This window comes from Erpetoichthys calabaricus, chromosome 2 (genome assembly GCF_900747795.2).
Source record: "Erpetoichthys calabaricus chromosome 2, fErpCal1.3, whole genome shotgun sequence".
In the NCBI taxonomy this organism is placed as follows: Eukaryota; Metazoa; Chordata; class Cladistia; order Polypteriformes; family Polypteridae; genus Erpetoichthys; species Erpetoichthys calabaricus.
Window position 1 is genome coordinate 116,362,603 of NC_041395.2, and position 24,375 is coordinate 116,386,977.

At 35.9% G+C, this 24,375-nt stretch overlaps 1 protein-coding gene across 2 annotated transcripts in view; it reads right to left on the bottom strand.

Annotated features, from left to right (window-relative positions):
• The window catches only part of epha4l (eph receptor A4, like), a 106,571-nt gene that overhangs the window by 55,105 nt on the left and 27,091 nt on the right, over positions 1–24,375 (bottom strand). For both annotated transcript variants that reach the window (XR_007934275.1, XM_028794400.2), the window contains exons 4-5: positions 13,761–13,916; positions 435–770 (exon numbers count right to left, since the gene is read on the bottom strand). Coding sequence is in view for 1 of the 2 variants with exons in the window: in XM_028794400.2 (XP_028650233.1) it covers positions 435–770; positions 13,761–13,916 (492 nt within the window). In the remaining variant the exon portion in view is untranslated. The remainder of the gene's footprint in view (positions 1–434; positions 771–13,760; positions 13,917–24,375) is intronic.

Genomic DNA, 24,375 nt, shown 5'->3' on the forward strand with positions numbered 1-24,375 from the left:
CAGTCTGCAGCAAAAAGAAAAAAGCTTTCTTTTCAAAGTGGCAACTCTATGAGCTACAGTTATTTCAATAATTACATGGCACCACCATGATGATCTGGATTTTCCATCAAACAGCTATGTTTCCCTTTCTAATATGTAATTTAAAATTTAGCAATCAGCTGATGGAATTGGCAGATGTGAGTATCAGACTTTCTTTTGCACAATTATTAGATTCAGCTTCTGTGGCATTATAGTCACAGCCATGCGCACATGACTGAATGACAGCATACCGACTTGAATTAAAGTTAAACCAAACCAGCTCTTGATGACATGTTTACTCTAAGTAAAAGAAAATTAAACAGTACAACTATGCCTTTAAATAACTACCTCTTCAGATGACTATCATTCTCTTTAAGAATTTAGATGGAGGTCTGCCCTATCAGGTAGTGACTCACCAGCTTGGTTAGTTGTGACAGTAACAGAGACGGCTTGCTCAGGGCTGGGATTTTGCTTGGAGACACCATTCACTGCCCAAATTTCAAAGGTGTAGTTGGTATGGGCTTGAAGATCTGTGATGGAGACCTTAGTGTTCTTGAGGCCAGCCTGCTGAGGAATAAATTGAACACCACTCCCACAAGGCCGGCAGCGAGATTGGTCTGGACCACAGCGCTTGCAAACCACATTGTAGGTCACATCAGGACGGCCACCAGTATACTGAGGGGTGCTCCACTCCAAGTTGACTGAGGTCTCATTAACATTTGAGATAAGGTTCAGTGGTGCAGAAGGAGGCCCTGGATAAGAAAACAAAAACATGAGTTGCTGTTAACAAGGTACATTCCATAAACCCAGAAAAATCTTACTCAAACATTTGGTTATTAAAAAAAAAAAACTACACCAGCCATCATCATTTTCTGTTTCTTAGATGAGAGGTAGTGATTTAGACTTCATCAGTGATTTAGACTTTAGACTATGGAGACAGTTGTATTGCCCTCCCTTTTAAAGTGGGGACTGCCAGCATTGTGCTTCTAAGCAAACTCAGAAAAATAAATGTTATTGAGCTCTTCAGGCTTACACACGTTTCACGCTGCACAACAGACATTTAGAGTTTAAGCTGTTGATTACTGTCTACCACATACCAAAGTACTCCTGCTTCCTGGTGAGGTCAAAGTGCACAACAATGTAATAAGGTGCTTCTTCAAGACAACATAAATATGAACAGTGCAAAGAGGTTCATGGAAATCAGATCCAGCATAAGCATGAAAATGTTTTAGCTAGTAAGATATCAGGCTACAGATTTTTCCCCAGGTTCTAGTAGCATTGCCAGTGTCCTTTCACAGGAACACATTTTAAAGTAATGCCATTTTTTCATTCAATTTCTCTACTAACTGAATCCATTACTGGGCTGTGGAGATGTAGGGCCAATGCCAGCAGCATTCGGTGCAAGCTAAGAACCAATACTCGATAAGATTTTAGTAAATCAGAAGGCTCAAGCACTCTATGCCAATTTACAAATATCACAAAAACTAACATGTATGTTTGAGTGGTGCTGCCAGTAACTGTAGAGCCAAAAAATCCACATGCACATAAGAAGAACAAGCAAACACTAAGCAGATGAAGTACCAAACACAGATAACTGAAACTAAGAAGCTGCGGCACTAACCACTCTCACTATACATTCCTGCACTTTATCTGTTCCATTCTCTCTCTACTCTCAGTCTCTTTCAGCCTGTTCTGCTCACTCAAGGCCCTTTAGTCATTTTTACTCTTCTGCAGACTTTCTATAGCAGTGCTGTATCCATGTTTGACAAGGACATCAAAGCTGTTCTTGGCATTCCTGATATGACCTCAGCAGTGCATTTTGTACTGTCAGTATACCCTTATATAGTAAGATATAAATTCAAGATCCTATTCTTTTCCAATCAATTAATCAATAAAAGGTTGTTTTAGACATCATAACCAAACAATGTAATAAGGAGCTTTACAAAAAAGAAACCCACAAGAATGAAGTATAGTATATTATATACAGTATAAATGAATCATCCATCCATTCTGTAATCTTATTATTCACTTCTGCATTGCTAGTAGATGGATTCTTTCCTAGTGGCACTAGGAACAAGGTGACAACCAACCCTGGGAAAAGTACCAGTATCCATTGCAGGACACACTCACACATATACTGACACTCATCTACACTGAGGTAATTTACAATTGCCAAGGAATCTATTTGGAATGTCTTTGGAATGTCTGAGGAAAACCTGAATACTAAGAAAAAAAAAATGCAGACTCAGGAAAAGCAATGACAACTCCTCACAAACAGATGACAAATGACAAATTTTTGAACTATGAGGTAGCAGCTCTAACCACTGCATCTCCTCAACCACCCACAAACTAATTTGTACAATAAACATGAAAATGCCAAGCATAAAAATGTATTACTGAAAGATTGCAAAGGCACATTTTACCCTTCTTGCAAACATTTTAATATGCACTTAAAGAAGAACAAGAACTACATGCATTTAAAATGAAAAAATCTTGAAGTCAAATGCATGGCAAAAATGTGGCAGACCAAGTAACATTGACCTATGCATTTTTTAAATCCGCCTATTTCAATAAACTCACAGTGGATCCAGCAACAGAACAGGACAAATACATTTTACGTTGATTTATATTCTCAATTAATAATTCACAGCAAGAATACTATTCAGTTATTCAAGCAATACATACTCTTCTTCAACATGTACAGAACATGCCAAAATTCAGTTTAAAATGGAATCACATACATTTTTCAAGATAACATTGTCTAAAATCTATCAAGGACAGAATCTTAACAGTAAATGATGTCACCAGCCTAACTGGGTCATACATTTGGGAATGTATTGGATGAAATATTTGTTTATTTTTCTCAATTGCTTCTGTTTTCCTCATAGTATTACTTGGATTACCATTTCTTAGAACAGTAGTTTACATAACATTATACAACATTAAAAATGTGCTCATCTGCACTATAGTGTGTGAGAATCAATTCATTTATTAACTTGGAGAATCCTAACCCACCCTGTGTAAGTCAATGGTACAACACTTTGTGTTATTTAAAACATTAAAAAAAATCTTTCCAAGGAGGGAAGCAAAACGTTATTCATTATTTGTATTGTATTTATTCTATTTTAAAACAGCCTGCCAAGCCACTGCCTCTGTTTTGCTATCTTTATAAAGCTTATTACATATAAGGTTTTTGGCCTATATGGCTCTCTGAACTTGTTAGATACGGGTTATGAACTGTTGACTACGGTTTTTAACACGTTAATTTTGAGGGAATCTTACACTGTGCATTCTTGACTGTTGTTTAATTGATGATTTTAGGCACAATATAATTTTTAGAAATTTCCATTGATAACAGATCACGTTAGCCTACACCATGGTGAAGTTATAATTATCATGGTGAATAAATGGTTTCAAATTTGTAAATGAAGGGCCAGGAATTTAAAGGCCAAGCAAAACAGGTGGGTGGTTTAAATAGCTCAGTGAATATGAGATACAAAAGGGGTTTCAGATACTAAAGAGCCATAACACAGTACACAATTCTATACTTTCTGCTCACTGGTATTGAGAAAAATGATGAATAGCTTTCAGCCATCTTCAGCTTTTCTTGATGCCGTAAGCATTCACTGTTGATTTCCAGTAATTAACAGGTGAAAATCCCAATTTGTTACTGATGTGGCCAGCTCACTATGTTCTCTCAGGTTTGTACAGGTGGGCAAATTCCCATCATGTACTTTATTTTTTCCTCTGTGTAAAAGGATGACTGGATTAATTGATTAAAGTAAAGGCCCATACTATGCATGCTATTTTTTTAGAGTGCCACAATACAATTCTTTCATTTTAAAAAGTGGATGAAAAGGTTAATTTGGTGCTCTCCAATCAAGTACTGTTGTGGATTATCTACCTAGTCTCAGTCTCTGGGGCCACCGTGGTTGTTCACGCGGGAAAATGACGTCCAGTGTTGAGACAAAAGTCAGAACTGCATTGTCAAAACAGCGGACAGTCGAAGCGAAAAACGGGGATGACAAAACTGGGGGTAGTTGAGGGAGCAGGTACAAAGAAATCTGCGGAAGAACTAGCGAGCAGGGGAAAAGTGAGAAGCGGTAATGGAAAAAGTCGGAACCACGAAAGGTACCTGCATGAATCAGAGGACTGATATCTCAAAGTCATTAAGTGCAGAATGGTGTTAACTATGAAAAATATGTCCATAAAAGCTTTTATGAATTTTCTGAACAACTTTCGCCTATCAACTTTTTTAATTTACTAATGTTATAGTAAGTAATGAAGGAGTGGGAATCCTTCTACAATATTCTCCAGTTAAATTAAAGTCACGCTTGATAGAAATGCTGTTCAATTTTCCCCAAGGTCAAGCGGCTAGGTGATTTACTCGAGATGCAGTGTTAATTTAATCACGAGGAAGAGGTAAAAAAAAAAAGATTAATTAAAAACATTTCTCCGTGTTTCTTCAATGCGTCCCACTGTTTACGCTCGTATAAATCAACCGACCAGCCGTAGCAGTTAAGCTCTCTCTACTTCTATCTATGAGACGTGACTTGCTGCAAGAGAAGCCTTTTTGGCGCGTATAAATCACGCGTATTCCTGCTGGGCGCTGACGAGCGCATCGATGCTGCCGGTTTAACTTTCGTTAATTACAACTTCGGCGCGGCGTTACTCACTTACGGGATGTAGGAAATGCCAGCCAAGCACAAGCTTTCCATCCAAAGTGGAAACAATGCATTAAGCAGCCATTCACATCCGTGTAAATCTATCCATCGCTGCCTTTTGTGAGCTCCTAAATGAAATATTACCTGCAGTGTTACACACGGATACAATCCTGCAATATTGCAAAAGATGAGAGGGGATTAAAAAAAAGTTTTCGGTTCAGACGCCAGGTAATTTACTAAGGATGAATTGATTTGCCTGCCTTTCATATTTGAATACTGGGTGGATACCTCCTGCTTTTCTTCTGTTCTCACAAAGAGATTTACCATGCATAAAGTTGGCAGAGAACGGGGATGTTGGACTCGAGATTTTCAGGTTAAGGTTTCTTCCGCGCTGGCTTTGCTGCTTAATTGTTTCGCGTGCATTCATTTGTGCCGTCTGATTGTTTTGTGTTCCCTATGTCTAAAGCTACAACAGTATTGTAGATGAAACTGCAGCAAAATCATGAAAAACGGTCGAGCGAGACCAGCAATGGTGTATGTGGGATCCCAAGCTAAATTTGGTGGACACTGATTGACGGTTGCAAAGACTTAGTGAGTTATGTCTGAAAGTGTTTACTTTAGTTACGCTTTAAATATTAGGTATGCTAACAACTTTTTATTAAACAGAAAGGTACCTGTTTTCTAAGCAAATACTCAACAGACCAATCTTTATTTTATACAGCACCATTGACAGAATACACAAGGCCATTCACAAAAAAAGGAAACATTTCATAATAAACTGCAATTACAAGAGCTGTAACTTGTTGTCAGCTATACAAAATGTACACGATTATGCCAGTGTAGCCTACTGTACAAAACAAGGTGTTAATAATTTGACCATTTAAATTTGTAAGCTAATAAAGTAGTGCTACATCTCAAATGTTCAACTAACAATAAACTATAACATTCTTTCTAACACTAAATTATAAACTTATTTTAAATGCCCACGTTGCTCATTAAATATTAGTAAACACTAACAAATAAAAATCGATGACTATATATACATAAATAAGTATAAACATTAATATCCAAGCCTCATTAAGGGCTGTTCCCTGCCTTGTCCAAGATTTGAAAATAGCAAATATTAAACACTTATGTCTTACTTCTGCACTTTACAGGTACTGTCTATATTTGTATTGATTTCCTCCAGGGGTTTGGGTTTTTCCTCCCAAATCCCAGTAATGTGCCTTGAATTTAAACTGACCCAGTAGTGACTGTGTTGAGTGTACTCTTATGCACTGACATCTATTTCAGGATTGGTTCCTGCCTTGTGCCTAATGCTGTTGTGGTGTCCTCTGGCCTCCCACCACCATGAACTGGTTTAACCTGGTTATGAAAATTAAAGAATGGCTGGGCACACAACTAATGAATTAATTAGTATTCTTGGAAACTGTAAATATGTTAACTTCATTGCCAAACTGACCCATCCCTAACTTTGAAATGCAGAATTTGTGTTAATATTTGAACAATCTTCAACATTAATTTATATTATCAATCTAATTTTCTGCTGAAAATGTGTAACAAATACAGGGCTATCCATAGGTCCATTTCTTGGACACTTTTACAATCACAAGGGAACAGAATGTATGCCAACAATACTAGGCTACAGGCCACATACAATATAAAACCTGGATTGGTGCCAAAGTACTGTATTAAGAATGAATAAATTTCCTACCAGGTTATAAACAATTAATATTTTCATTGTTACACCAGCCCTTTATTAATTATGAACAGTTACGATTATAGTTCTATGTATCAACTTTGTAAATTCTAAACATTTAACTTCCAAGGCCACAGTGGCCTGTGATTAATAAATATGTAATATAGAGCTAAGTGTTAATAATTATCCATTTACATCACACACTGTTAATAATTTCATGGCTCTAAAGGTGATGGTAACTTTTTAAAAACCAAAGCAAACAAAGGACTATATTAATAAATGGTTATAGACTGCTACTATGTACCAACAAACTATACCACTATTAACAGTTAATAAACACAACTAAAATTATATAACATTATAATGAGAGTGATTTGCATACTTTTAACTGAACATAATAGTAATCATTTTGTAAGTTATAATTGCATACTGTGAACTATTATAGATATGTAACAGAGACATATTAAAGTATTAATGAACTTACTAGTATTTGTTAACTAGTGTTCAAGTTTTCATTTTTTTCATTTATACTATTTTTATTTGTTTTTATATACTTTTTACATCCTTACAAATCTCAGTTGACAGGTTCCTTTTTTTGTTTATAGATTGTTTTGTATTAATTAGTTTCTTTTTTTTAATTTCAAATCTCCTCATTATTAGTGCCTACCTGTACCCATATTGAAATTACCAGCACTGTCTCCTTTTCAAAAAATTAAGAACCATATTTAAAAAAATCCAAAACTTGAGACAGTTTTGCATTGGCGCCATATTCAAGGTTTGCTGCAATGTAAAAGACACGTTGTTTGATAGTGTGTTTCTAGTTGGTCAGCCAAGTTTCAGAAAAGTCAGCTTTTTAAATTTGCTTCATATTTGATCAGGTTCCTTACTACTAAAATATAAAATATCTTCTGTACATTTCTATTGAAAAGATGGTATTTACGCATATATATGAAGCCCCCTACAAGAGCAAATAAGAGGAAACAAATGAAAGGTCATCTTTATTGTGAAGGAAAAGCTCAAGATCACCAGAATGGAGCCTGAGAAGCCAGTCTGAAACATAATACAAGGGCTGCAGAGTGAAGATGTCACAGGATGACAAACAACAGCTAAAGTTAACCAAGAGGTCAATTTCCAAAAATATATTTTTGACACTCTTACCATGAGTAAAAATGTAATGCACATAATTTATAAGAACAATTATCATTTTTTCTACTTGTATATATATATTATGAGAGTCACACAGGAACAATTAAATGCTGAGAAATTCCAGGAAATCTACGAGGTATAATTTAAAAAATACTGTTGTGTTTTTAATTTTATAAACTATATGCAGTTGAACTGTGCTCTGAAGTTGAGCAAGGTACAGTGAAGATGAATCACGTAAAATACATAACAAAAAAAGAAAGAAACCATGCTTTAAAGCGGGCTATTCCTCACTCTTGTGACAGTTTTAGGTAATCTAAAGAAGACAAAGGCATCGTAATTCTCCTTACAGCACTGGCCGATATAACTACAAAGTTTAAAATTTTGTGCTGTTCTATATAAATGAGTTTTCTAGTGGCAATGACATCCAGTTTACCAGCATCATCGGGAAACTGTTATGGTTACTTTCCAAATATGTAATAAAGGAAGGAACAATCCACGGTTATTTGGAATGGAGATGTGTGAATTTTACTCTGGAAGCCTCTTTTCTTTGAACTTGAAATCTCCTCCCTTTGTAAGTATGTGGCACCACGCTGTACATCAGCCAGCTTTATCATGCCCAAAGCAATCTCAGCCTCAGAATCAACCATTTCAGCCAGCACACATCTGAGTTTATTGCATTCTGCCTGTCGCTTCTATACTCCAAAAAAGGAAGCTTTATTACCCAAATGTGAATGAACAATATTGCAGGATTATCAGCCAAATAAAACTGCAAATCTACTGGCTGCCTTCAAATAGCGATGTTCCAACTATCCATTCAGTGTGTTGTAATCACTGACCTGAGAAAAATCCAACCAGCAGGATACAACATTTTTAATTGCAGAGACAGTTCTAGGATTTGACCTTGAAACAAGTTAAGGATAAAGCTGCTGCAATGTCTGCATGGGAATTTTCATAAATGAGTCATGCAGAGAACAGGAAAAGAAGAAAGAAAAAGAAAGAATGAGTGAGAGAACAGGGCTGCTTTGTGGTACATGGAGCTGTCTAGGGAAATTGTAGTCTTGTATCATCGTGCAAAGATGATCAGACCAGTTTTTCTGCTTCTGTACATATTTAGGATTTGTTTTACCTAATCACCGATTGCTCAGCAACTCTTTTTTTCTTTAGTTTTCCAAACACCCTGTTTTTACTACTATTGTCACTTTTGGTAAGGTAGATGGACATCATGTTGGAGACTTTCTGGGATGTCACAATTACTTGTTGCTTAGTCTTTTAATTTTTCATTTGCATTTAGGATTATGTATTACATTTTCCCTACCTGTTGTTTAACATGAAAGTTTTGTAAAAGGTGCCCTTTTTTAGATTACATACATTTTGAGACGAAAAGTGAATGAGTGACCTTGGGGGGTGAGTAAGGCACAGAGAGGTTCCCTGTCTTTGCTACTTCTAATACGGTGCCATTCATTACCGTTCATTGGTCTGCTGGGAAAGGAAACATAAGAAGTTGGAGGTCACAGGAAGGGGGCGAAAAGATTATCTAAAAAGCTGCATGGCTCCAAGAATAGCATGCTGTGTCTTTTTAAAGAGATTTTAGCAAACTAAAGCAAAGAATAAGGTACAATAACTATTCTTTTGCAACCACTTTAGTATAATTATCTAACAAGCAGCCAGTAAGTGAACAAATTATTATTGTATAAGTCAGAAGTCGTCTTCTGGAGGATGGGCTTTGGGGGTCCCTGCAGAGTTCAAAGTAAATCAGAATTTTACAGTATAACATTCTCTTCTGCCTTGGAGCTGGTCATTTCTCTGTATTCTCCTCAAGCAAAATAATTAACACCCAGACAATACAGACCGCTCTCAAACCAGAGTGCCACAAAATTCCTAGAGTTATGGATCCCTTAGTTAAGAAAACTGCTTAATAACAGATTTTGATCTGACCTGTTTTATTGTGGTTCACGCACATTTTTACGTCATTAAGACACAAATTAGTATATGGAGAAATAATGTTAAAACGAGTTATCCTGGCAGTAGAGTTAAAATCACTTATTTGGCAGAGGTGGAAATATTTAACAACGCATACATTTTCCACAGCAAAAATCAGTATTATGCAAGCGCAAGTGCATATTTTAAAATTATGTTTTTTCACAAAAGGTGTACCCTTCAATGTTTGGGACGCTGTTGTCTATTTAAACGTGGATCCCATGCTAGTTTCTTTACACTTGTACTCTTTCATGTTCAAAAGTTAACTTTTTTTTATAACAGCTTAACTTAACTCATTCAAGCTCACCAGTTAATTAAAGACAGTGGTTAAAAATACAAAAAATGTTTTGGGTATTTCTTATTTGCTTCCTTCACCCTTTGGATTTTTCTAAGTATATTATGGTACCAAGTGTAATTAGCCAAAATGTAAAGAATCAACATTCTCATGACACTCCAGTAAATAGTATCAGGCTATATATACTGTATTAGTCTGACTTGTATCTTTGCCTTTTTCTTAAGTTGTTCTATTATGCGTTTGTCAGTAGTTTTTAACATTTTATATTCAATTAAATCCTGCAGCTATCCTTTTTTATTATATTATACTAAACATAATTATTACATTTTATTCTATTTTCAGGACTTATTAAAAAAGGAAATTTTCAGGAGTATTGGTGAGTTATTGGAAACACATGTCAAATATAAATTTAGAAAATATACTTTTTGTGTTTTCATGTGCTGTTTATTTTTGTATAACTAATTTTTGTGCATTTTCGTTAAGCATTATTGATGTTTGAAATTTTCATCAGTTTTATTCTTTATGGTGGACTGTTGTGTGTTCCATAAGTTGCAAGAATCGGTGCAACTTATTATTTTTATTGTTATAGATTAATTCACTTTGTGGCTTGGGGTTTTCATTTAATGTTTATTGCCATGCAGTAATTAGGTTTGCAAGCTGAGGCATTTTTGTTAATTTTTTACTGCTGTGAACTAATTTGGTTTGTGTGCTCAGGAGATATTTGTTAATTTTGATCATTAATTTGATTAGTGGGCTGAAGTTAGTATATCTTCATCTTCAATTTTTAGCTGATTTCTTTTTTGGGATGAAAAGTCTTTTTTTTAATTTCCATCCATGTGTATTTATTTGTTTCTGTACTGAAGAAATATTTACTTTTTTGTCAGATGTTGTGGACTAATACAGTTTATGTTAGAAGAGATGTTCATTTCTATTGTCAGGCAGGCAGTATTTCAGTTTATTTGTAAAGGTGTTAACCTGAGAATTTAACATTCTGTACAGAAATGCAACCTAAATGGTTCCTTTTTTAAAAATATTTTGATAGTGTAGCATATGATACAGTACATTATGCACTATTTGGTTTCAGAGATTGTAAAAATGCTTTAGTGCAGCTTTCTTAGCTTTTAATAAATTTCAGTGACTTTCATTACTGTTGTCATGTAAATCAGTTGTTGTGATTAAAATACATCTATCCATCTATTTAATGAATGCTAACACTACAAATCAGGACTATACATAAAAGAGGATCTAACTCTGGATGGAGAATCCATGTCAAAAACATGCCTACACTATGTCACTCACACAATTTGTGTAATTTTTTTTTTTTTTTTTTGCAGTATAGGAAGAAAACTGGAGTATTTAGAGAAACCCTTAAGTGAAACAAAAAGAACAAGCAACCTCTGCACACACATTACCTTAGCCAGATTCAGATTCATTTTCATTTTCATAAAGCTATGAGGCAAAAATCTTAACGACAGTGCCAACCTGCCAACTGCAATTGAAAACATAATCTGTTTTTCACACTTGTAGCCTTTTACACATAACATCCGGTTGTACAGTATTTTACAGTCTCAAAAAAATGTGTGTCCTTCCAAACCACCAAGTCCACATTTCACAATTCAGCCACGTCTCTCTCAAAACCTTACTATCAGAAAGATAAAAGCTCAGTATTTTTTAACTCACTGAAGCAGAGTTACTTTCTGAATCTGTCCTGCAGAGTGTTATTTCTTCATTAGCCTCCTGTCACACTAAGTGATTTATAAGTGCAACTCTTAGCAGACGAATTTGAAAGTTAAAAATATGGTAATTAACAGAAAAAGTGCTTTATTACCAAGGCTACAGAAAGGTAACTTCTCACAAGTGGGAACCATCACAAGTGGGAACCATTTTTAAAACTGACTTAGCTATCACTGATTAGCAGCTGCAGGTTACAACCCACCTGTCCTCCCTTGGAGGCCATAACCCTAAAAACACCAAAAGAAGCTTTATGTCAAACTTGTTCTGACATCCCTTAATCAGTCCTTATAAGGACTGTGCAATTTAACATTAATCCTTACCACACTTTATGGACAATTATTAGGTATGCTAAACTAAGGTAATTTCTTTTGCAATTATGTTCTTAATGATGTTTTAAAGCACTTTGTGGTAGTTTGAAAGATGCTCAGTATAATTGCGTTATAATTTCTACAGGCAGTTTGTTTACAATAGTGGAATAAATAGAATTAAATGGCTTTTAATTTTAATTTTACATTTTAATTTTAAATTTAAACTTTAATTTTAATTCTATTTTTAATTTTTTATTTGCACTTCATGTTACACTGTGGACCCTGAGCTTCGCAATTTCATCTATCTGTATACTTGTATATGGTTGAGATGACAATAAAGTTCGCTTTGACTTGATTTAGTGAAGGAAACACTGAAGCCCCATTTTATCTGACTTTTGGTACAAAACATCAAAAGTGCATCAAGTCAGAGAGTCTTAAAGATGTAGATGAGTCAAATGATAATAATATTGAACCATATACTGCAGCATCAATATACTGTATAAAGGGGCTTTTCCATGTAGATACACTAAGAACACTAATTGAGTGGTACAAATACATTGAACACTGAAAAGATAATTCCATTTATGTCAACCATGGTCATTTGCATAATCTGCAGTCTTAATGTGATAAACATGTTTTTTCTTTCTCATTTACAACTTCAGTGATAACACTGGGGAATCTGCTTTCCAGTCATCTATAGACTGCTCCAGAAGAATGAGCACATTGTGGAAATGAACATGAAAACACCAGCTTGTGGCTGACTGGCATCTTATGTTGAATGCAGGATTCTGGCAATTGCTTGCCAGCTTTTTCCTACAAAAGCTTATTGAAGGTAGCATGGATTTTTAATATGATTTCAAAGTGAAATAGATACCTGCTGTTACTTCAGTAATCGGATGGGGATATGAAATGTCATCTTGAGCAAACCACAGAATAACTGTATATGAGACAAGGTCCTTGTAGATGCAGTATATGCTTCCCCCAGATTACGAACAACCACTATATAAAAATTTGGGTGTACAAAAAAAGTCTTTTAATACAGTTTTCATGTTGTGAACCACAGTGAAACTGAATTTTCATGGTTATGAGGACCAACTCTAGGATGATTTTTAAACACATGCCACTAGTGCTAATACCCAATCTTGTCCACAGTCAATCCATATAAACTTTGCTGCTGCCTTCAGAATGGATCAAGGTTAGATGTTTGGGGTGTAGCTTAATGTTTGAGGTGGGATTAGAACTGATGACATTCTGTCTCAGTCATTATCACAGCTAAGTGCAGTCAAATAGTCACAAGTGTTGTTCATGTGTCTTTGAGCATCACAGCTCCCAAAATGGTTGTGAAATATTTGGGATTACCCAAGAAAGATTGAAAGGCTATTTCGTTGAAGATGAGGCACAGTGCAATTTTAATAGTTAGTGTATACTCTCTTACTGTATCAAGAGAAAGTGCTAAAAACGTTAAGACCATTTCAAAAAATGCATTAAAAATTTTGGATAGTCAACTGTGGAAAGACAGAAGAAAAAAGAAATAAGTGCAATAAAAGTGGCATTTGTTAAAGGTTAATTAAATGTTCTCTATTTTAAGCAAATAAAAAACCCCAGTGGCTGAATGGTGCTTTATAGATTTTGCAGCTACAGGTCAATCACGTAATCTTTAGAAAACAAGTAAGGAACCTTGCCAAACCCCTGTTGATCTATCAATATTGTTTTCAAAACTGCTTTTGCCTAATCACAGAGCCTTATCATTAACACACCATATAAGCCCAGTGAGACAAAAGGAACATTTTAAGCAGTCAATCAATACCATTGGATAGAGCACTGGAACCTAAAGCAGATGTCACTAATAATACCTGAGCACCAATGGCTATGTCAACCAGGACAAAACTCAATTTCAGAAGATCAGAGGAGGTACTTACTAGTGCAGGGCATGGATGCAGGGTCACTTTCCGCCCTGAAGAAGCCCTTGTCACAAGTGCATGCTGTAGATCCTTCCCGGATAGAATAACTGTGCAATGGACACTTTGAACAGCCAGAGTCGGTGGACAGGGCTCGGTAGTATCCACTTTTACAGGCTGAAAAAAAAAAAATAGAGTAGGGTTAACTGCTGTATTAGTGTCAGTGATATAAAATGACTGTTTTGAACAACAAAACCACAGATGATTGCAAGTAACCTGATATTCTCCCTCTTAATTGCTGAATTGGTATAACCCTTTATAAATATCCATCTGCTATGCTAGAAAGTATTTTGCTAGTATAAAACTCTCACCATATAAATACTCAATCAGGTAATTTTAGCTGAATAAACCAGCACCACACCTGAATAGCCTGCTGAAATCCCTGGATGGAGGCTGCACACTTTGCTTCTAGGTCTTGCCTTTAAAAAAGAGAATGTTTGCAGATACTCTCTGTAGCTTTAATACAACATCTTCATTGACCAAGAGGAGCAGATGACAATACATTGTCTCCAATCACAACAAATTCTGAAAATGCACAAATTTTCCCAAAGTGAAAACTCTTGTTTTTTTCTATTTTTAAATTCTGTTTTCTATTCTCTATAGGTTCATTCAAGTAGACAGATTTATAAAGGTTTTTCTATCCCTAAACACTACAACTCCAAGGTTTTCAATGCTACATAATTATATTAGGTGTAGCTTTCAAGCATTGGAAATGGCACAAAAGCCCAGAGGGCATGTTTTAGTATTATAATCAAGCCAAAAAAAGTAAAGAAAAGAAACACGCATGCAAATGCAAAGACATGCTCCACTGATGTAAAGACGAATAGGACTTGGGGCAAAAAGAGCTAAGTTAGGTGCGTGATACTAAACAAAAACAAGTTTTTCCGTAAAACACTTTGAACAATGTCAATAAGGAAGATAATATGTTAATTTCTTTCCCTTTGGCAGCAGCAATTATCTTACTCTGTAGCACTTAGTGCCTCATCTGTTTATCTCATATAACTATTTCAAGTTTTCCTCATTTTAACCAAAGCCCTGTCTCTGGTGCTGTAAAATACCAGATTAAAAGGGTCTGAACCGTAGTTTACTAAAGGAGCTACCCTTGTGGATTTATACCCAACTCTTTTCTCTCCAGCACATGCTTCCATCAAATAAGTACATTAAATTATAAATAAACACTTGCCCAAAAAAGAGTTTCAACATACAACACAAATAACACCTTCATTTTGCAAGCACATTATGAGAGTAAAATCAGATGATCTAATGTGGTGTTTCAAGGTGGGCAGACAAGTAATGTTGTTACAAGTGAATGAGCTACACCAAAAAAGGTATTCATCAGATCACAGTCTTAAGTCTTAGGTTAAATTCAATAAAATGTTCTTATTACAGATAAAGTGACATGTAGAAAAAAATCCTGTAATAGCGTACTGGTAGTCTACGCATAGTGATTATGCACCTAACCTAGTTTTTTGGAGCTAGAACCTAATGAAGTGATTTACCTAGATATTATATAAACAATGGGAGGCAACTTTCACCTTCACCACAGATTGTGTGAAATCTAAACATTCCCCTTTATCTGGAAAGGATTTACACATGCTTCAGTTTTCTCCCAAAACCAAAGATATGTTTGATTATTTGGAGATTTGGAGAAATTTACACACTGTGAATGACTGTATGAAATGCATGGGAGTATGACTTATCCTCCCGAGTACTTTAGATTCCAGCTTCCAGTGACAGTGACAATGGACTGAGCTGACATATACAGTATATATTTGCCCAATGTACTTATACTATATAAAATATTTATAAAAGAGTTAACTCTGAACCAATTGTGCGGATGGCATCCCGACGACACTAACACAAAAGTCTCAATATTCTGCTCTAGAAGGCAGATCAACAGTTAATTACCTGTAACAGAGAAATACAAAACAGATTCCTTAGTTGCAATATAAAAGCATAAAGAAAACCAATTGTCACACACGTGCGAGTAGGGGGACATTGTATGGACCAAGCAAAGGTAATTCCACACCAGGCCAGGGGGTGGTGGGGTGCACTAAACCTTCTCCTGTTATCTCTACAGACCAGCCACGAGAAAACCTATCTGATTCAGTGCTGATGATGCCGGTTCCGGCACCCAGAAGAAGGTCACTTCCGGTTCTGGTGCCCAGAAGAACGTCTCTTCCGGCGCATAGGCTGACGTCAGAAGGACATCACTTCCAGTTTCCCTACATCACTTGCGGTCTGATCCCTTAAAGCCGCCATCTTTTCCAACCATTGTCAGTTCTGTTTTGGACTCAGTATTGTCAACAGCTCTGTGCTATTTCAAAAACCATTTGCAGCCAGGAATATTATACAGGTGGCTGCCCCAAACCTTTTTACGTGTGTTGAGTCTGTTCCTTTTTACACAATGAAAAAGTGATACTAGATCTGAAGGGGTCATTGTTTAAACTTAAAACTATAAGAAGCTCTTGAAAAGTTCATTCAACTGGAAAAATATGTAACACCAAGTGATTTACACTTACACATATTAGTAGATATGGATGTGTTGTGACAATCATTGGTCAGGAGCACTGGAGCTTTTTTTTCTTTTGAACAATTATTTGGATTTTGAACAAGTAGTATTCAGTGCTATTGTGTAAAGGAGAGGATATAACCAGGCATAGTGGTTCTTTTTTGTGTTATGAAAGTATATAACCAGTTCCTTGAGGTTTCTGAGTTGTAAACACTTCTTTTTGCATCAAGAAACAAAGTTCTCCATATGAGTCCTTAAGTCAGTCTCATGCCCCTTGTCAACACTTCCTGTGCAGAATCATCTGAGAATTTCAGCAAGAAACATAACCTACTGTATACAGTGTATATATATATATATATATATATATATATATATATATATATATATATATATATATATATATATATGTGTGTGTGTGTATATATATATATATGTGTGTATATATATATATATATATATATATATATATATATATATATATATATATATATCTCCTATGTGTGTGTGTATACTGTATATATTTCTTTATTACCTTTACAGACAGAGAACTGTCTGTACTAATTGTCCCTCCACTTCAGTACCATAGCCTGTGTTAATATTCATGCATTATCCTTCAGCATCTCTTTAGGTGTTTAAATGCAGCCTGTATATCAATATGTCTTTCCCTTCGACTCACTGATTGACATCCGTCTGCATTTAAATTCTTCCTGCGCACAGGAATCATTTGTTGCCTCTTGTCTATATGTATGCAAATTTGGCAAAAAAGACAGAGAGAATGAGAGAGTAGGAAATGGGAGATGTGCTGGGCTGCCATCCAGACTTCTTGTTTTTTTTTTTTTTTTGGGGTGGGGGGGGGGGGGAGTTCAATCAAACAATGTTTTTAATATACCAAACCAAAGGAACTGTAGGATTTCACTGGAAAAGAAAGAAAAATACTCCCTTGTTTGTTCCACATTAGAGTTCCCTTGTTTTTTCTCTCCCCACAGTTTATCACATAAGATGCAGTTTAAGCTTCTGATATATAATCTTCTCCAGCACTTTCCACTTTTAAGTAGGACAGATTTTTTTCTCGATGTTTTACTTAGACAATAAGAACCTGTCCCTTTATTTAAAAATACTGGGCTATGACCTTTGTCGGCCCTGTCCCATTGTATTGCAGACCCCCTAACTGTTCTGATAATTTCTTTGGCCTGGAGATTTTCTGTGCAAGTTAATTGTGGACCCTGTTTGTCTAGGCAACCTCCTTTGATTATCTCTCACTGCCACAGTGTGAACCCCTCTGAGGAGATGTGTGATTGTACAGCTGTCCACGGGCCTAAAAGTGCAGCCAGGCTTGATAATTGTCCAGCTGTCCCAGTGGCAAGCACTTTTGACCAGCATATCGTTCACCCTGGTCCTCCTTGTCATGAATAGAAAAGACCCACCAGTAGTCGCCGTAATACCTGTGGGACAATGCTTTCATGGGTCGCTGACAGTGCAGTAAGAAATGCTTTCTATTGGAAGTGTGATGAAGGGGGCTGTGTCTGAAATAAACTGATCAGTCCCTTTGAAAATTAAGCCATTCTCGCCTCATGTAATTACTTTCTCCTCTAATGTTATTCAAGGCAATTAATCCCAAGCCTGCTGGCAACAAAAGACACAGTGTATTTTTGAGGCCTCTATACCATTTTCCGATTTCTTCAATCTCCTTTTGGAAGATGTTCAAAAAAGATGTTAATCTTTTCTGGACAATTAAAAAACAAATCTTTAAAATCTCTTAAAAGATAAAGCATTACAAATGCCCCCCCCCCCCCCAACAAATTCAATCCCCATTTTTCAGCTTTTTGTTTCATACAAGATTTTATTGTCACTGCACATGCACTCATCTAAAGTCTGTCATGTTTGAGCCATTTGAACTTTTTTTTCTTTTTTTGTTGAACTGAGCTTAATGATGTGTTCACTATACATAGAATGTAATATAATGAGTGGGCCAGTGAAACTTTCATTTTTTTTCTGTTTACTTGAAGTTTTTTCTGTTCACAACCATGTAATGCATCACATTACATTGGGTGCTTTCTTTCTGTTGCTCATTGAAAAACATTTTTAATGCAAGGCACTATATAAACTGATTGAATTAGCAAGTGATCTGTTTATTTTTTCTGTAGGAAGGAAGGTGGAGAGCTATAGAAACAAAGAGAGGTAGCTGGCTGAAACACATAAAGTATTGGGATCTTCATACATTGGGCTATTTTCTGGGACTCAAAAGGTTAAGGTTTTTGGAAACAGTAAATACAGATTGACAATTTCCATTTGCTCAAATGGATTTGAAAGCAAGGTTTCTAACTTCATATCTCCCTCATAACTAAGTATCTATACACCTGCCTCTGTGCTGCAGTGCCAGAAAGTAACTGTAATCATTTGTGTACAACAAGAAGAATGCTTTGGAATACATATAAAACACACATTCCTAAGTCATTGAACAAAAGTAGCACAGTGTCAATGTACAGGAACCCCTTGTTTATTTATTTGTACATTAAAAGACTCCACATGAAGGATTTTTAGTCTGATAAAAAAATATTACCACACTTATGCATTTTTGTTATGTTGCAGTACCACTCCTTATTGCAGACCAGGATCCTAGCACAGTATCCCAACAATGATCATTTTCTTGTGAAGGTGAGCAGTTCATAATACCAACACACAATGGGAAAGGAAAATGAAATTGTGTTGTAATGGTACAAAACTAATAATGCGTACTTACTCTAAACAAGCCTGACTAGGATATAGGTGCCATAGCTATCCTTAATGCTCCATTCAGAAATTATCTAGAATTATCTACTTATCAAAATCTGACCTCCCTACAATCATTTATTTATTTACTTTTTATTTCTTTCTAGGGTTATGGTAGTAATAAAACAGTATTTATTACTACTGATTACCTAGCAAAATGTAACCCCTAAATATTACCTTCAAGTTACAGAGGCAGGCACCTACAATTGCTTCCTGGCTGCCTGATCCATGCTCTTAGCAGAAGATTTTCACTTTATACAGTGAACCTACCGTCTCATAGTGACAGCAATAACTTAGGCTAGGCACATAGGGACTTTTGTTGTAACTAGCAAGGAACAGAAGCTGTGGTCCATGGTGACTCTTATACCATAGACCAAGTAAAAAACATATGCAACTTTTAGGAAAGTGACCACAACTACTACTGCATGTTTTGCCGGTTCAATTAATTAAAAGACTCTTTATTTACAGTATATATGTATATTAGTAAACAGTAATCTTTACTGTGTAGCAAGACAATAAAAATTATGTGGAATAAAGAAGGAAACTGTGCAAGAGACTTTTTTTTTAAAGATTGACAGGTATAGCTCGCACTTTCTATCCATCCATCCATTTTCCTAACCCGACTATCCAGGGTAGAATCATTGTTCACATATATCTCATTTGTGCCTAGGATGACAGAATTATAATCAAAGGCGTGCCAGTATTCAGTATACACTTGCTCTAAATAAAACGAGAAATTAAAAAATTCTGGTATGTCCTATTTTACTGGGTTTTGTTTTATTTGAAAAAAGAGTTTACAGGCCTCTGTTTTTCACCAGGTCCCAAAGCCCAGAACAGACTTCATAAAACAGTGAATGAAAGATATAGCAATAAAATCCAACAGAATAAAACAGTAGTAAACTGTTTTCGACCTTAAAAACTGTCCAGCAAAGCACAGTGGATGGCACAATGCGCAGCCTGGACTGTGGGACAGAAACATAAGCAGAGCAGACGGAAAGAAATAGGATGACAGCATCTAAGAGTGTGATCACACACTCTGATCCATTACAGCCACAAGAATAAAGGACATTTTAGCAAGTACTTAAAAAATTACAAAAAAATTACAGAACATCTAGGTTGAAATTAACATCTGTAACAAGAACCCCAATTTACAGGGTCCCACTATTTTTTCTCTTATCAAACCATCCCGTTCAGGTCAATCCAATACCCAAGAATCCTTCGCTCAACTTAGTAAATTTAATTTATTCTTCTTCAGATTGTATTCTCAGTTTCCTGTTAAAATGGCACTTTTCAAAAGCTACATTACAGTATTGTACTGTAGAATCCAGAGAAAAAAGTCAATGTTAAAATGGAGTTTCTCTAAGGAAATGCTGTAAATGTTTATTGCTGAATCCAAATTGTCTTGGTGTAATTGCGCCTGTAATGGATTGGTGTTAACACCTCCCTAATGTTCTCAACGCTCTTGAGATATGGTTTAGCAACTGGTAACCTTGACATTGGGATTGCTGGTTCAAAAAAAGAAAAGATGGATAATCATAAGAAAGAATTTCCGGTGGTAACTCAGTCAGCAATTTAAATGCATTTGGAAAATTCTATGATGCAAAATGTCAAAGGTCACTAAAATATTATATAGTGCAGCTTGTGGCTTCTCCAGCAGTACTTGTGCATGAACAACAAGGCCATACAACCTCAATCTATTTTGCTACTTAAGGGTACTTAAATAAGCGCCCCTTATTTGCTCTAATCCTGAAACTGAAATCTGGTGACGCTCAGGTTCTAGTGCCAGGTGCAAAGGTTATCCCATGACACTGAGGAAAAATTCAACCTCACTTCATAGGGGCAATATTTCTGAGTCCAGAGAGGCCCAGAAACCCAAGTCTTAAAAGCCACCCAATGGGAAACCCTATGATGTTGCTGAATGACAATTAGTGATCTTTACAATTTCCTTTGCATCTTTTGCCTTGAGCAAAGAGGGCAACTCAACTATTGTTTTTTTACCTTCCTGTTACAACTGTTTGGCTCTATGAGAAGACACCCAGTGCCAGAAATGCTTGCAGGTGAATTCCTGAGTGCTTTAATGTTTGGATGATTTATACTGATGAGCAGCAAACTTCATTCAACATACTGTTTTGCAAAGAATAAATGAGCATAGCAAATATCTTCAATGATTCCTGACAGATCTCTCACTAAATCACAAGTCTTGCTATAAAGATTCCATTGACAAAATTATTACAGCTTGAAAGTTGCTACAGATTTACAGTAGCCATGAGTGCAGTCCCTCATTTTTAACTAATGATAAAAAGCACAAGTGTAAAAGTGTGAGAATTGCCTGTGGCCACATTGAATGGAAGATTTAATTAGCACTTATATGTGTAACATCTTTCCATCAATACTTATAGCATCTTTCACTGCATTTAAAGCGTTTGGCAATAACAAACAAAATCAATAGTACATATGCAATGACATAAAACACAATATTGACAGTCCCTGATTTTATTTATGTTACTATACCAGAAGCTTTAGGCATCTTCATTTTCTTACTGTCTTTTTTTAAATACTGTATAGTACACTAACAGTTTCTGTACATCATTACAATACCTCTAGCTTTGCATTAAATATTTACATGCCTGGCATATAAATGTATGAAAAACATTTCTTGGATACCATGTAGTCATCACATAAACACATCAGAGGAGCACAGCAGACAGAAGATGCCAATACATAGGCTCATAGACATGTACCAATGCTCTTTAATATTTTCCATATACTGGACTAAGCCAGTTTGTTAAATATATGGACATTTTCTTACTGTTCTCAATCATGCAGCAACGATATATCCTCCTCATATTAAGTGTAGATTTATACAATGCACTGACAATAAAAAAAATGTAACCTATCTGTGTGAATATTTTTGACATTTTCTTGTGAAGCCATGTATTGGATAAATAGTTGATGAAAATAAATGTTTGTCCTTCCATCTACCCATATTTACTCATAATTTCAAGTCATAGGATACATGCACCCATCTTGACAACATCTTGTTTATTGTTACAAAAAACCTGACTGGGACCCCAGTCTGTCACATGGTGCACGTAAGTAAAAAGCCATAACTGTAATTCTAGGACAATTATAGATACCAATTTACTTGAAATGCAAATGTTTGGATTTTGGGAAAAAGGAATATCTGCAATATTCCAAAGCACCTAAAGAGAAGGAAATTAACTAAAATGAAGCAATAACCACTATGTCACTTTGACACCTATACATTATTATGTATTAGCATACTACAAATCCATCCACTCATTTTCCATACCTGCTTACTGAAGTACAGGGTCATAGAACACCAATACCTATCCTAGCAACACACTGTCCATGGCAAGAACTGACCCTTGTTGGGATGTCATTTCACTGCAAGATGTACACATATCTACAATATGGGTCAAATACAGAATTGCAAATTAATATGAAATACATGTCTTTATAATGTGAAAGGAAACACACGTGTCCAAACAATGAATGAAGACAGAATATTCAGCTCTACCAAACTGAGATTTAAACCAGGCCCCTGTATCTATGTAGAAGAAGTACTGCACCATCATGTGCATTTTATTATGATGAAACCCTTAACTGAACTGAGAGTATATGAAAACTGATTATTTAAACATAACATACCTGATGAGTTGTCCAGTTTTACTGCTGCTGACACAGATCAAAGATGTGCCTGTTAGGTTGACTTGACAAAACTAAATTGGCCCGACCAAGTTGATGTGCCATATAATAGATTTGTGTCTTGTATACATGTGGTTTAAGTAGTGTACATGCAAGCATCATGTCACCTTCTAATTGAAAGAAGTAGAATGATTAAATCAGAATCAGTGTTCAAAGGTTAAAAAATCACAAGAAAATGTGCAGCTTCATTTTAGTATTAAAAGCTCATCTAAAACTAAAGACACAAAACACATTTGTTTTGAACCCAGCTTTATGAGAATAGAAAAAGAAAAAACTTCTATTCTTTCAACTGTTGAGGTTTCAATTGTCCTCTTCACTGGCATCTTCAATCATGAGTCTCAAAGAAAGTCACACTCTCGGTGGCTGATTAAATTGTGATAAGATGCAAAAGAACCCTTCTCGGCCAATCAGAGTGGTGAGATCATTAGCACAAGGATACATCTTATCCATCAAGGAGGGCCTCTTGAAATGGCCTAATGATTCTAGCTTTCTCAAAGATATAATTAGTGATTTGTAATGGCTTGCTTATGACACAGAAGGAGACCTCCTGAGAAAATTTTGCCTTGAAATGTTCATTTACGAAAGCTTTTCTTTTTTGTAAAAGTGCTACAAAAATAATGGGAAATCTCTTGAACTGATTCCAGATCTGCATAATTTAAGAACACTAAAATGCAGATTACTACACTTCCTCACATTGTTTAGCACTTTAAAAAACTAAAACGTTTGTGCAGTTTTTAAATGAATGTAAAAAATGCTTGTTGTGACTTTTTGAGCTCAATGAGATCTCCCATCCTCATTCGTATTCTCTGTGAGTTCTCTCTCAATAGCATATATTTAACTTTAATTTATTAGGGCTACCAGGACAATGAAACCACAAAGGTGCCTTTTGTGTCTTTGTAGGTTGACACTGCATAGCCCTGGGATATCAGTAGCAGGGTTAATCTTACATGTCATAAAATAAACAGAATCATCTTTGTTTGCCAAAGAATTGCTCATGGGAGAGTAGATTCCAGTCCTGTGCCCTTGCCAGGATTACAAGGTACTACCTATTAACAGTATTTAGCACAGAAGGCCACAGGGAGCTGTTTTGAAACATGACTGAGATGATGAAGAGAGAGGGAGATCAAGTGAAAATTAGCTATGGATTTACACAATGTGACTAGGCTCATAAGGGTGTAAGGGCTCGTTTATACTTCACGCTCAGAACGCGTACGCGCATGCATCATGGCTGCCACACGTTCCCAGCGTTCATTAGACGAGTCCTCTGAGCAGATCCTCAGAAATGAACGCGATGCGTGCGCGAGTTGCAGTACCAGCAAAAAGTTGGTGGGCGCAGTGTGCTAAAAGTCAGAATGTGACGTCAGAGTTTCTGTTTACTATCTACATGTGACAGAAAGTCGCTATGTGGATCCTAGTAGGTTCGATGTGTGCACTTTGATGTTTGATGAATGGTTCGATGTGGTGAAGCAAAATGCCGACATACAGATGCATTCATGGTGCTTTTATATTCAAGTGTCGCATATTCCCGATCTTAATGACACGATACATTTTAAAAGTCTCACATAC